Below are 14822 nucleotides of genomic sequence, written 5' to 3'. Positions count from 1 at the left end.
AGAATGGGGTCAAAATATTTCCACAGATATTCAGACAAAAGAAATAAATAGATTAGACAAACAATGTTCCTGTATTACTTTGATTTCGATAAGTCTTGCACTAAATGGCAATATATGAGCCAATTTCAAAGTCCAAAAAGGGCCATAATTCAGTCAAAATAGTTATGTACTCTTGGTACAGATGGAAATCATAATGATAAACAAGTGTTCAAAGTTTAAAAGCCATATGTCAAATAGTTTTGAAAAAACATGGACTTGTATGAAAACAGAACCAATTTCAAAGTCCAAAAAGGGCCAATATTCAGCCAAAATAGATGACAGAGTTATGTTCTCTTTCCTACAGATAGAGACTATTAACTAAACAAGTGATAAAAGTTTCAAAGCCATATGTAAAAACACTTTACAAAAAATATGAACTGGTACGAAAAACTTAACCATGATTTCTAAGTCAAAGGGGCCATAATTCAGCCAAAATCCTTGATGGAGTTATGTACTCTTGCCAAATAACTGGACATGGTGATGGTAAACAGGTGTTGAAAGTTTCAAAGCTTTATCTCAAAAGACTTTGTCAAAATATGAACTGGAAACGAAATATTAACCCAGATTTCTAAGTCAAAAAGGCCATAATTCAGCCAAAATCCTTGATGGAGTTATGTGCTCTTGGCCTATAACTGGACATGGTGATGGTAAACAAGTTTTTGAAAGTTTCAAAGCTTTATCTCAAAAGACTTTGTCAAAATATGAACTGGTACGAAAAACTTAACCATGATTTCTAAGTCAAAAGGGGCCATAATTCAGCCAAAATCCTTGATGGAGTTATGTGTTCTTGCCTATAACTGGCCATGATGATGGTAAACAAGAGTTGAAAGTTTCAAAGCTTTATCTCAAAAGACTTTGTCAAAATGTGGACTGGTATGAAAAACTTAACCCAAGGTGTGACGCCGACGCCGTGGTGAGTAGGATAGCTCTACTTATTCTTCGAATAGTCGAGCTAAAAATCTTGCATGGAGTTTTCTCCCTTTTATTCCTGTAAAATAACATTTGCATTAAGTTTCCTCCCTTTTTTTTTTTTTTGCTTCTGTAAAATAATATTGCATAGAGTCCTTTAAAATAACACTGCACGAAATTGCCTCCCGTTTTTACTTCCGATAAATAATATTGCATAGAGCTTTCTCCCCTTTTTACTTCTGCCACCTCAAAGAACTTTACCTGATTTTGAAAAATCATTTTTTTTTATTATTATTACAGTACAACCTCTCCAAGGTGGCCTTCTCTTAAGGAAAAACCTCTCTGTAACAACATCAAAATTTCCCTAAGCTGAAATATACTATCAAATTTACCTCTCCAGAACAACAACATTTACATAACAGTCAATATTTGTATCTCCCAAAGGGTGTTGCTATACAGAGGTTGCACTGTATTATTTTGATATCTGATTTTGGTAACTGAAATTATTTTGAGTATTTTTCAAAGATTTAATGCTAATGTGAATGATATATGTGAAATAAAATCCAAGACAACAGTCATCAAAAATTCACTGATTTTAAATATTAAAGATAAAACTAGAGACTACTGTACTAGTCTGTTTGGATTAAATTTCAGGATTTTGTCCTCATGAATAATAACGATTTCACAAAATAAAAGGAGACTGACCTTTTATTTTCTTCATCTCTGTCTTTTGGATGCAGCACACATTTTCCACTGTCAATATGGACTTTCACATCGAGCTCAAAATCTACGTTAGGCTCTATTACAGACTTGGAACCCCCGCTGCCTATGCTCGGATTGGATGCACTTATCTGCTCACTCCCCACTACTGTACTGGTATCGTAACTGTAAATGAGAAGTTTTTACGCATCAGGAGAAGAGACTTATACAAAGACGGCAGCACAATCATGTTTTTGATACTGGTCTGTGGATTGTGTTGTCCACATTTGGAGTGACAAAAGTTGGACATTTAAAGATATGTAGTATGGGTGAAATTCATGTTGCAACTTGTTTCCCTAAGAATATTTATTTATTTTGTTGTGTATCATGTTCTACCGACACAATTATAGGTCATATGGCGACTATCCAGCTTTGATAGAGGTGGAAGACCCTAGGCGCCCCTCTATGTATTATTTCATCACAAGCAGGCACCTGGGTAGAACCACCGACCTTTTTGTAAGCCAGCTGGATGGCTTCCTCACATTAAGAATTCAACACCCCGAGTGAGGCTCAAATCCACATCGATGAGGGGCAAGTGATTTGAAGTCAAAGACCTTAACGACTAGGCCACGGAGGCCCCTTCCCTAAGAATAAGTTAGTGTAGCAGATGTCTAACATGCTGCACCACTCACTTTACTTATACAAAATTATACCTGTATTTGCACCATAAAACTGCCTTGCAGCATTACTATACATGCATTGCCTTTAACTGAGGTCAATACGAATACAAAACATAATTTTAAGTTGAAGTTGGGTTATATCTAAGAAAAAAACTCGATCCCTTAAAATTTGTGATACATAGTTTCAAATTTACTTCTCTTCCTTGAATATGGTAAAGGTTCTGTCTCAGCCATGTCTGTTACTGTTATGTTATTATTACTATTATTATAATTATATTACTATAACTATAGACTTGTAGCCATTGAAATTTTTTTATTGTTCTCCTGAGGATTTCTGAACAGTTCAATAAGTGCATTTGACTCTGCCCATGAGACAATACAACTTTTGTTCATTAATCATGTGATTGGTTAAGACAATGGAATGACTAGATGTCATATCTATTATTAAACAAGAGGGCCATGATGGCCTTATATCGCTCGCCTGTTATCATTGCACTTGAGGACAAGAAGGTCCTCAGTAAAATATCAAAGTCCAAAGGACAGGAACAACAAAGGGAAGAAAATTTAAACCAAAAAAAAAAAAATATCTTACAAGGTATAAAAAATTCAAAATACACCTAAAAATTGGGAGATACCATCCATGTTGGTTACCACAGAAAAGTGGTCTCGGTTTTTCCCTACGGCTAAATAATAAAAATGTTACTAAAAATAAGATATTTATAGTAACGTAAAAGGGAAGTAATTAAAACAATAAAAAAATTGTAAGTGAACAAAAGAAGGATCGCCAAATAAATCTGTTGACAATAAATGAAATTTCAGATCAGTTATCTTCAATTAGTTTATGGAGATAATACCCAATTTAATTTGAAAATAAAGAGGTGATAATCTGACATAAAACCAGTCCATAGTTATCTACCCAAGATTTCTCTGTCCAACAAAAATAATAATAATGAAATTTTTCAAATAAGTCCTATAAGTACTTACTGATAAAAACCAATTGATTACAATCAGGGGAGGTAATCAGATATAAAATAACTCTGGAAAACCTACGATGGATCTGATTGTCATGGAACCAAGATTTATTGTTGTTCAAGATATTTTGGAATTTGTATCAAATAAAACCATAAATAAAGTCAAATATAATTGCTGCAAAAGCTCAAAATATCCAATTTTGGACCTTTAAGGGGCACTAACTCTAGAACCCTGATGAATCTGGCCACTGAAAAAAGGGAAGCAAGTACCTCGTGCTGATACAATGTTGTGTGCAAAGTTTGGTTAAAAAAATCAAAATGAAGCTGCTATTATGAAAGACAAGGTCAAAATAGCTTATTTTGGCCCTTTAAGGGGCCAAACTCTGGAACCCATTGTGGATCATGGCCGGATCAAAAAGGAACCGATATCTTATGGTGACACAAGTTTTGTGCAAGTTTGATTCAATTCAAATCATAAATGAAGCTGCTATTGGGCAGACAAGGTCAAAATAGCTAATTTTGGCCCTTTCAGGGGCCATCACTCTGGAACCCATAATGGAATCTCGCCAGTTCAAGAAAGGAACCAAGATTTTATGGTGATACAAGTTGTGTGCAAGTTTGGTTAAATTCAAATCATAAATGAAGCTGCTATTGTGCAGACAAGGTCAAAATAGCTAATTCTGGCCCTTTCAGGGGCCATCACTCTGGAACCCATAATTCAAGAAAGGAACCAAGATTTTATGGTGATACAAGTCGTGTGCAAGTTTGGTTAAATTCAAATCATAAATGAAGCTGCTATTGTGCAGACAAGGTCAAAATAGCTAATTCTGGCCCTTTAAGGGGCCATAACTCTGGAACCCATAATGGAATCTGGCCAGTTCAAGAAAGGAACCAAGATCTCATGGTGATACAAGTTGTGTGCCAGTTTGGTAAAAATCAAATTATAAATAAAGCTTCTATTGTGCAGACAAGGTCAAAATAGCTAATTTTGGCCCTTTCAGGGGCCATTACTCTGGAACCCATAATGGGATCTGGCCAGTTCAAGAAAGGAACCGTGACCTTATGGTGATACAAGTTGTGTGCAAGTTTGGTTAAAATAAAATCATAAATGAAACCACTATCGTGCAGACAAGGAATTGTTGACGCACGGACGGACGACGGACGAAAGGTGATCACAAAAGCTCACCTTGTCACTATGTGACAGGTGATCTAAAAATAAGCTGCCCATGAGACAATACAACTTCTGCCAACTATTAATCATGTCACTGTGATCAGACAACAGAAATGACTATATATCATACTGATATAAGTTTGTATCTAAAAAGGATTTCTCTCTATCTGTTCTCGGGGCTTTATCTCACCCTGTCCCTCTTGTCTGATCGCTCTGTGTCTGTACTATGAATTTCGCATCCTGTGTGGCTGCGTTTGCTATATGTAAAGCGCCTCTGAACGTGTTTATCATGAAAAAGGCGCTATATAAATCTGGTATAATAATAATAATAATATATCATAAGAGATTATTTTTAGCACATGGCCCTTCATTGCTGTAATCACAAACAAGAGGACCATGATGGTCCTGAATCGCTCACCTCTTCCCACATGACCCAGTTTTGAGTATGACGTCGTTTTTTCTATTATTTGACATAGTGACCTAGTTTTTGAGCTCATGTGACCCAGTTTTGAACTTGACCTAGATATTATCAAGATAAAAATTCTGACCAATTTTCACGAAGATCCATTCAAAAATATGGTCTCTAGAGAGGTCACAAGGTTTTTCTATTATCTGACCTATTGACCTAATTTTCGAAGGTACGTGACCCTCTTTTTGAACTTTACCTAGATATCATCAAGGTGAACATTCTCAGTAATTTTCATGAAGATCTCATGAAAAATATGGCCTCTAGAGAGGTCACAAGTTTTTGAAATATTTTAGCTCACATGTCACAAAGTGACAGTGTGAGCTTTTGTGATCGCGCAAACGCCTCGACCGTGCGGCGTCCGTGCGTAAAATTTGCTTGTGACCTCAAGGTCACATTTTTCATGGGATCTATGAAAATTGGTCAGAAAGTATCATTGATGATATCTAGTCAAGTTCGAAACAGGTCAACTGCGGTCAAAAACTAGGTCAGAGGTCTACAAATAGAAAAACCTTGTGACCTCTTAGAGGCCTAGTTTTTCAAAAGAATCTTTCAGAAAATGGTCAGAATGATTCATCTTGATAATATCTATGTCAAGTTCGAAACGTTCACGTGCCGTCAAAAACTAGGTCAGTAGGTCAAATAATAGAAACCTTGTGACCTCTCTAGAGGCCATATTTTTCATTGATCTGTATGAAAGTGTCAATCATCTCTGATGAATTCTAGGTCAATCGAAACTAGGTCAGCTGCGGTTAAAAACTAGGTCATTAGTCTAAAAATAGAAAAACCTTTGTGACCTCTCTAGAGCCATACTTTTGAATGGATCCCTTTATGAAAATAAGTCAGAATGTTCACATTGAATGATGCTAACAAGTTCGAAACTGGGTCACGTGCCGTCAGAAACTAGGTCAGTAGGTCCCAATAATAAAAAAACCTTGTGACCTCTCTGAGGCCATATTTTTCATGGAACATTTGAAGATTATCAGAATGTTCATCTTGATGATATCTAGGTCAGGTTCGAAACTGGTCAGCTGTGGTTTTAAAACTAGTCAGTAGTCTAAAAATAAAAACCTTGTGATCTCTCTAGATGCCATAATTTTCACAAGATCTTCATGAAAATTGGTCTGAATGTTCACCTGATGATATCTAGGTCAATTCAAAACTGGGTCACGTGCCGTCAGAAACTAGGCAGTAGGGCAAATAATACAAAAACCTTGTGACCTCCTAGAGGCCATATTTTTCATGGATCTGTATGAAAGTTGGTCTGAATGTTCATTTTGATATACTAGTCAGTTCAAAACTGGGGCACATGAGGTCAAAACTGGGTCACTATGTCAAATAATAGAAAAAAAATAACGTCAAAACTCAGTTCAAAACTGGTCAATTGGCCAGGAGGCGATTCAGGACCATCATGGTCCCCTTGTTAATACCTACTGGCCTAGTTTTTGACCGCACGTGACCCAGTTTTCAAAATAACCTAGATATCATCAAGGTGAACATTCAGATCAATTTCAATGAAGATCCATTGAAAAAATATGGCCTCTAGGAGAGAGTCAAAAGATTTAATAATTTTAGACCTACTGACCTAGTTTTTGACCGCAGTTGACCCAGTTTCAAATTAACCTAGAATGTCAATATGAACATTCAGACCACTTTCATACAGATCCAATGAAAAGTATGGCCTCTTGAGAGGTCACAAGGTTTTTTTTATTATTTGAATACGACCTAGTTTTCCACGGCCAAACCCAGTTTCAAATTGACCTAGATATCATCAAGGTGAACATTCGACCAATTTTTATGGAGATCCATCCAAGCATGGCTCTAGAGAGGACACAAGGTTTTTCTATTTTTAGACCTACTGACCTAGTTTTTGACCGCAACATGACCCTGTTCAAACTTGACCTAATATCATCAAGATGAACATTCAGACCAAATTTCATACAGATTTCCCCTGAAAACATATGGTCTTTAGAGAGGTCACAAGTTTTTCTATTATTTGACCTACTGACCTATTTTGATGGCACGTGACCCACTTTTGAACTTGACCTAGATATCAACAAGATGAACATTCAGACAAATTTCTACAGATCCCATAAAAATTGGACTTTAGAGAGTCACAAGGTTTATTCTATTATTTGACTACTGACCTAGTTTTTGTCGGCACTGACCACTAACGAACTTGACCTAAATATCATCAAGGTGAAATTCCGACCAATTTCTGAAGAATCATAAAAATATATGCCTCTAGAGAGGTCACATGTTTTTTCTATTTTTAGACCTACTGACCTATTTTTGACCGCACCTGACCCAGTTTCAAACTTGACCTAGATATCATCAAGATGAACATTCAAACCAACTTTCATACAGATCCCATGAAAACATGGCCTTTAGAGAGGTCACAAGGTTTTCTATTTTTGACCTACTGCTAGTTTTTGAGGCACGTTTAACCCAGTTTGAACTTGACCAGATATCATCAAGGTGAAACGTTCTGACCAATTTTCATGAAGATCTTTGAAATTTATGCCTCTAGAGAGGTCACAAGGTTTTTCTATTTTTAGACCTACTGACCTAGTTTTAAACCCAACGTGAACCCATTTCGAACTTGACCTAGATATCATCAAGATGACATTCAGACCACTTTCATCAGTTCCCATGAAAAATTGGACTTTAGAGAGGTCACAAGGTTTTTTTAATATTTGAAAATACTGACCTAGTTTTGAGGATGTGACCCATTTCGAACTTGACCTAGATGCATCAAGGTGAACGTTCTGACCAATTCATGAAGAATCTTGAAATATATGGCCTCTAGAAGGCACAAGTTTCTATTTAAGACTACTGACCTAGTTTTTGACGCACGTGACCCAGTTTCAACTTGACCTAGATATCATCAGATGAACATCAGACCAACTTTCATACGATCCCTGAAAAACTGGCCTTAGAGAGGTCACAAGGTTTTTCTATTTTTAGACCTACTGACCTAGTTTTTGAGGGCACGTGACCCAGTTTCGAACTTGACCTAGATATCATCAAGGTGAACGTTCTGACCAATTTTCATGAAGATCTTGTGAAATATATGGCCTCTAGCGAGGTCACAAGGTTTTTCTATTTTTAGACCTACTGACTTAGTTTTTAACCCCACGTGACCCAGTTTTGAACTTGACCTAGATATCATCAAGATGAACATTCTGACCAATTTTCATAAAGATCCCATGAAAAATGTGACCTCTAGAGTGGTAACAAGCAAAAGTTTACGGACGGACGCACGCACACACGGACGGACGACGGACACCGCGCGATCACAAAAGCTCACCTTGTCACTTTGTGACAGGTGAGCTAAAAAATGCAATACCTGTCCCTGTCAAAAACATCTTTCTTGGCTTCATCATCACTTGCTGAACTTTCTGTTGATGTTGCAGATGATGATCCTGATGCTGATGATGATGTTGATGCCGACTCCCGTCGGAATGTCGGCACCGCCAAACTTACGGCTCTCCTTGGTGCAGAAGTTCCATTACTGGGACGATGAAGTGGGGTTCCCTCAGGAGTTCTAAAATTGGGTAAAGTAGCATGTGAATGAAATTTTCGGGTTCGGGTTCAAACAGCTATTTTGCAGGTATAAGAACTGAAAGATTTCAGCTTTTGAAGATAAAATGAATAAAAACATAATTTCTTCCTTTGGATTCAATTCTGTGGTTTTAGCTCATTTGCGAAAATTCTTCCCGCCCCACCCCCACTATCTAATATTAACATTTTCACAGTATTAACTGATGATGAAATATTTATATACGATTAAAAATATCTAAACAACCATGCATGCGGTGTGTTTTTTAAACAAAAAGGATGGGGTATTTGTAAATATTTCATAATCAAGTAAAAATTACATTCTAACACATCCAGCTTATAACCTACATACTTGTAGAGCAAAATCTATCTTGGGTTATTCTGCAATAAACCGACCTTGAACTATGCTGCACATGCACCGTGTTTTGCTGTGGCGTAGCACGCAGTTGTAATTTACGTTTTATGAATGAAATAATCCTCTGATTCACGTCTTATGTTATTTGAAGTAAGTCGTGTTAGAATCAAAATTATAAGTATATTAAGGTTATAATAAGTATCTAATAAGGTTTATCATAGAATAACCCTCATTTGTTGTTCTTATGCATAGAAATATATCACTCAGGCCTTCGTGATATATTCATATGCATAAGAACTCCGAACTTGGGTTATTTAACAAATAATCTAGGCCTTCGAGTGGTTTATCGTCTGACTTACCACGGTTCAGAGTTCAGATGCGTAGGAATTGAACCATGATGGCGCTAGCCCGAGTGGTTAAATACTGAAGCATATGAACGATGAACTGTGGTAATTTAGACAATAAATCACAAGAAGGCCTAGATTATTTTCATTCTGACATGCTCATTGATATATTTCAATAAATATAATGCTGGACTTCATTTACGCGAGGAGTAATGTATCAGACGTCATGCGGCAATTTGACGTCATAATTGACGTCATAATGCTCTCGCGCGTCAACCGTTGTTTATCGCAGAATATACAGAGCTTGATTTCCTTCTTTGTTTAACTGGAAATCAAACAGAGTCATGTTAGAATCTACAATAAACCTAATTTTGATCCTTATTATTTCTTGCATACAGTAGTTATTAATGAGATAAAATATGACACAATATTCTGTATCTATTTTATCTATCCAGTTGCGAACGTTTATTTGCAACACGTGACCGTACAATGTATTACGGTATTTGGACGCACGTGCGTACAAAAAATCCTGTATTTTCTGTATTTGGACGGTTCAACAGTCCCATGTTAAACATACGATAAAGCCCGAAACGCGTGAAAATGTTCCAAATGTAAATCGGATGAAGTAGGCGCTCTATGTACAGAATTTGATTATCATCTTGAAATCAGGATATTCCCAAACAGAAATTACATAGATCTAGATCTATACAGATATAATTGGAAAAAAATCTTATTGGTTGGAAAAATCTATTATTTTGTCACAGGATGAGAAAATTTTGAATGGCAGTGGCTAGGGGTCTGGTAACCGGACCTCTAGACAACCCGTACAGGAAAACTGCAAATTTAGCCTTGTCCGCTCTCTAAATCCAACAGTTTTCATCCGATCTTCACCAAACTTGCTGACAATGTTTGTCGGCATAATATCTCGGCGTTTTATGTGAACACCTGTGGCAGCGGGCGGGCGGTCAACATCCAAAGCATGTCCACTCTCTAATTCAGTTTTCATCGGATCTTCACCAAACTTGCTGACAATGTTTGTGGGCATAATATCTCAGCCAAGTATTATAACCACCCAAATTGCCAAATGGCTGTTGTAGGGAAGTTGCACCATATAATTTATTTAATACTGATATGCAGAAAAAGAACATTAAATGAATTACGTATATTACGTATGAAGTGAAATAAATATAGAATAACAAGGTTATTTAGGGCCTAACATCGTTCTGTATAATATATATTTGCACTCATACCAAGCTGAGAAAAGGCTGGAATACAATATTCAGTGAAACATTTTTAATTTAAACTAAGATAAAATAGATATAGAATAAAAAGGTTATTTAACTTTGTACTGTACAATACGGAGATATATTTGGACTCATACCCAGCTGAGAAAACCATATTGGACAAGCCGCCTAATAATATTGCTCAATTTTTCAGTTCACTGTGATGGCTTCAATTACTTATTGTTTGCTATTTTGGGTACAAATAGAATAAAATTATGCCATCTGGGACTGACACTGACATTTGGAATTCAGAATTCTCAGACAAAGATTTTGTTAAATCTTATAACACTAAAATAAAGGGCTTTTTGGGACCGAGCCATTTATTGTAAAGAGAAAATTTTGGTTTTCTAAGAATCCAGTCTTCTCTGAGTACTGTATCAATAAATATAAAAATCTTGTTCTATCATTTGTCTAAGAACTTATTGGAACGGTAAATACTTACATTGGTGGAGTGTACGTGGAGGATGTAGTTTCTCCAAACTGAACCCGGGAGCCACCAGAATGGTCGGTAACATGCGAGGTTTCTGACAATGACCGCAATGGCAAACTATCTGGCTTCAAGAACTCTGGTGGAGCACTGTGAATGTATAAAGATCATATTCCAGCATGTTACTGACATAGTTTTCTATTCTTTATATATCCGCATTCCTGTCTTTCTAACTGTATGTCTGATCTGCATGTTTGGCTATCTTGTCAAATTTACTTGCCTTTTTATCTGCTACCTGCAAGTATGTTTACATGACTTTTTCATGTGTCTTCCTGTCTGTACATCTACAAGACTGTTTGCATGCCTGCCTATCTGCATTTCTCTTTATTTGTTCTACTTCTCTGCTTTTGACCTAGAGATCATCAAGACAAACATTCTGACAAAGTTTTATAAAAATTGGGTCACAACTGTGGCCTCTAGTGTTAACAAGGCAAATGTTGACAGAAGACGGAATGTATCTCTCTATCAGTCTTACTGCCTGTCTTCATGTTCCTGTCTAAATGTTTTCATATCTATTTGCCAGACAGACTGTTTGTAAGTCTACCTTTTAGTGTATTTGCCCTTTTATATGTTTCTCCATATACCTATCTGGGTGCCTCGTTTGTCTATTTGGTGACCTTCCTAAACATCATTTATACTGCAAAGACCATTATAGATAGTCTTTAAAAGGTGGAAATTTGTAAACACGTTTAAAGGCCTACGTTAGAATTCCTGTTTTCCCCAAAAATGCCGTTTTCAAGGGCAGATAACTCTTTTTCAATACCAGTGACCTATGACTTAATGCATATTTTTGTTTCTTAGATGATTGTCCTTCAATATCCAAAGTTTGAAGAAATTCTATTATTGGGAAAAATTTCGCCCAACTCATATACAGGAATTCTAGCATATGCCTTTAATCTTTTGAACAGCTCGTTGACTAAACAAGTTAAATCCATTTACCTTTCTCTGTGCTTGTCATCTGCTCTACCACCGTATGATCTTGTTCTTATATGTGCAGGATTGGAGCCAATTCCAAGCTTATCTTTGATCACAGAAGCCTAAAAGAATACCATAATTGGAATATTTGTTTCACAATTATTAAATTTAAAATACAATTAAACAGAAGGCCACAGAAGTCCTGAAGAGCATAAGTCCTCAAAAACATGTCTGAACAACCTGTCTATCAAGAAACAGATTAATTTATATTTAAACAAGAGCACCGCCTTGCGGGTGCTGACGCTCATCTGATTTTTTTTGTATAATAGAAATATTGTCCTACCCATGATTTTCTAAGTCTAAAAAGGGCCATCACTCTTGCAAAAAGCAGGACAGAGTTATGTTTCTTGATGTACAGTGTCCACTTATGATGGTGAAAAACTGTTGCAAGTTTTAAAGCAATAGCTTTGATAGTTTATGAGAAAAGTTGCCTTAAACATAATACTCAACCAAGAAAATGATTTTCTAAGTCCAAAAGGGGCAATAATTCTTGCAAAAAGCAAGATGGAGTAATGTTTCTTGATGCACAGGGTATGCTTATGATGGTGAACAAGTATTCCAAGTTTCAAAGCAAAAGCTTTGATAGTTTAGGAGAAAAGTTGACCTAAACATAAAACTTAACCAAGAAATCTGATATTTTCTAAGTACAAAAAGGGCCATAAATCTTGCAAAAAGCAAGATGGAGTTATATTTCTTGCTATACAGGGTCAGCTTATGATGGTAAACAAGTATTCCAAGTTTCAAAGCAATAGCTTTGATAGTTTAGGAGAAAAGCTGACCTAAACATAAAACTTAACCAGGCAATGCCGACGCCGACAACCGCTCAAGTGATGACAATAACTCATCATTTTTTTTTCAAAAAATCAGATGAGCTAAAAACTTAATTGACAGTAACAACTACATGATCATATAAACTAAATGTTTCAATCAGAATTTCACCTAACCATAATCAGTCAAGGTAAGTAAATATCAAGTAGAATCTGCATTAAATCCTCAAAAATTTAATAATGCCTGTCCATCTGTTAAGATGAAAGCATTCACCTCAGATTTTTATTTTTAATTAAATAATATAATTGAAGCTGTATATCTAACCCTTTCACTTTGTTTCTTTATCCTACCGAGTACTTCACGTCTGAAGTCATTGAATATGACTCCCTTCAGTTCCTCTAGCTTCCGAGTCTCACTTTCAATGGTGGTCTGGCTCGCTCCAAGTTCCCTGATATAAGTAACAAATATACAATATCCACAGCAATTCCAGATGCTTTTTCTTGTTCATCAATTAACAGAAAAAGTACACAGAATACAAGTTTAACCTCTGATCATAAAGGATGTTCACGTTTAAGCTCAGTGTCAAACTATGTAATGATCTTTTTAAGAATGGTCACAATGCTAAAATCACTAGCTGAAAAATGATTGAAAGTAAAATGCTTATTTTTTAGTTTTTTAGCAAATAAGCAGAGAAAAACAGCAAAAACTTATGAAGTAAATTATATACTTTGAGAAGAACTACCTGAGATCTTGAACTATTTTTGCTTGTTCATTCATTTCTTTTTCAAGGAGTCTGGCTCGTTTCTTTGGATCTAGACTGGTATCAAATACAAACTTGGGAAGAGTCTCTGGGACAACACTGGCCCTCCTGCAGTACTCAACCTGTTGCTGCATAAAACAAATGGATAATACAAGTGTAAAATGGATTCACAGCTAAAGACGAAACAATACACCAAACTATACACGGACAGTCATTGCTAATATCTTAATGCTGAAAATTATCTTGATACTGAATGTAAGAAAAAATTCCCTCCCGACATACATCTCAATCTGTGCGAGTCAGACAAAATCCCTGTCCTCCATCCACATACTCACCCCAACTCTGAATTGTCAATATTTAACATAAAATATCAACATGCAGCTCATATTCAAAGACAAGAAATAATTAATAAGTTACAGGTTCATATGACTTCGAACAATGAAATACTGTAAAACAATTTTTCATGGGCATGAAATTTTGTGGTTTTCGACAAAACAACTTTTTGTAGGGCTATAAATTCATGGTTTTAAATATTTAAAGATGAAACGAATAGGAATTTTATTGGTTCAATGGGATTTGATTATGCAGATGTAACCATGAAAACCATGAAAAATTGTCCCCCTTAAAATTTAAAGATTTCACAGAAATGAAAAACAGAATTGCATCTAGCCATTTTCTTGTATAATCACCATGACCAAATTATCAAATGCTTACATGCTTGTTAAGTAAAATACAACGTGACCATTTACATCGATAAACAAAATCTCAACACACACATGGACAAAGAATGAAATCTCCCTAAACTGATACATTTTTGTAACAAGATTTAGTGAGATTATATTCTTGTCTTTGTGAAGGCATCATATCTTTTTATCTTATAGGTCTTCACTATAACATGGAGTCAATCTATTTAGCACATCTATATCACACAACACAAGACATTACCGGATATTCTGTCAGATCTTCCAGTGACACATCAAGTCTTTCATCCATGGGATCGAGTAAATACTCATCTTCTTCCTCCCCTGTCAATGATGTGAGAGTATTTCCAAGGTCAGATAATCGCTTGCCCAGATTTGTATCCAAGTGCACATCTATACCTTGCATTTCCCATTTTATATTCAAAATCCATTTTGCATTGCTGTTAGGATCTGAAAATACAGTTCCAGTAAACTTAAAGATATATCATGCCCAACATTTGAAAATATGGATGATTACTGCAAAGTGAATATGTTAACATAAACTTGAAATACCTGTGAGTATAAACAGTATTAAAATACTTCAACACTACTAAATGTGTAAGTAAGCATAATATAATTATGTAATGCTACCGAAACAAGGCGATGGTAACACC

General features: G+C 35.9%; 1 protein-coding gene across 4 annotated transcripts in view; it reads right to left on the bottom strand.

The window, feature by feature from the left end:
• LOC123557249 (bridge-like lipid transfer protein family member 1) overlaps positions 1-14822 on the bottom strand; it is a 145359-nt gene that overhangs the window by 42836 nt on the left and 87701 nt on the right. For all 4 annotated transcript variants that reach the window (XM_045348616.2, XM_053543609.1, XM_053543610.1 and 1 more), the window contains 7 exons: positions 14414-14619; positions 13451-13596; positions 13033-13156; positions 11905-12002; positions 10921-11055; positions 8285-8482; positions 1654-1833 (listed from right to left, as the gene is read on the bottom strand). In XM_045348616.2, coding sequence (XP_045204551.2) covers positions 1654-1833; positions 8285-8482; positions 10921-11055; positions 11905-12002; positions 13033-13156; positions 13451-13596; positions 14414-14619 — 1087 coding nt within the window. The remainder of the gene's footprint in view (positions 1-1653; positions 1834-8284; positions 8483-10920; positions 11056-11904; positions 12003-13032; positions 13157-13450; positions 13597-14413; positions 14620-14822) is intronic.

Source organism: Mercenaria mercenaria, chromosome 5 (assembly GCF_021730395.1).
Source record: "Mercenaria mercenaria strain notata chromosome 5, MADL_Memer_1, whole genome shotgun sequence".
Lineage (NCBI taxonomy): Eukaryota > Metazoa > Mollusca > Bivalvia > Venerida > Veneridae > Mercenaria > Mercenaria mercenaria.
This window is presented reverse-complemented; position numbering and strand designations above follow the sequence as displayed.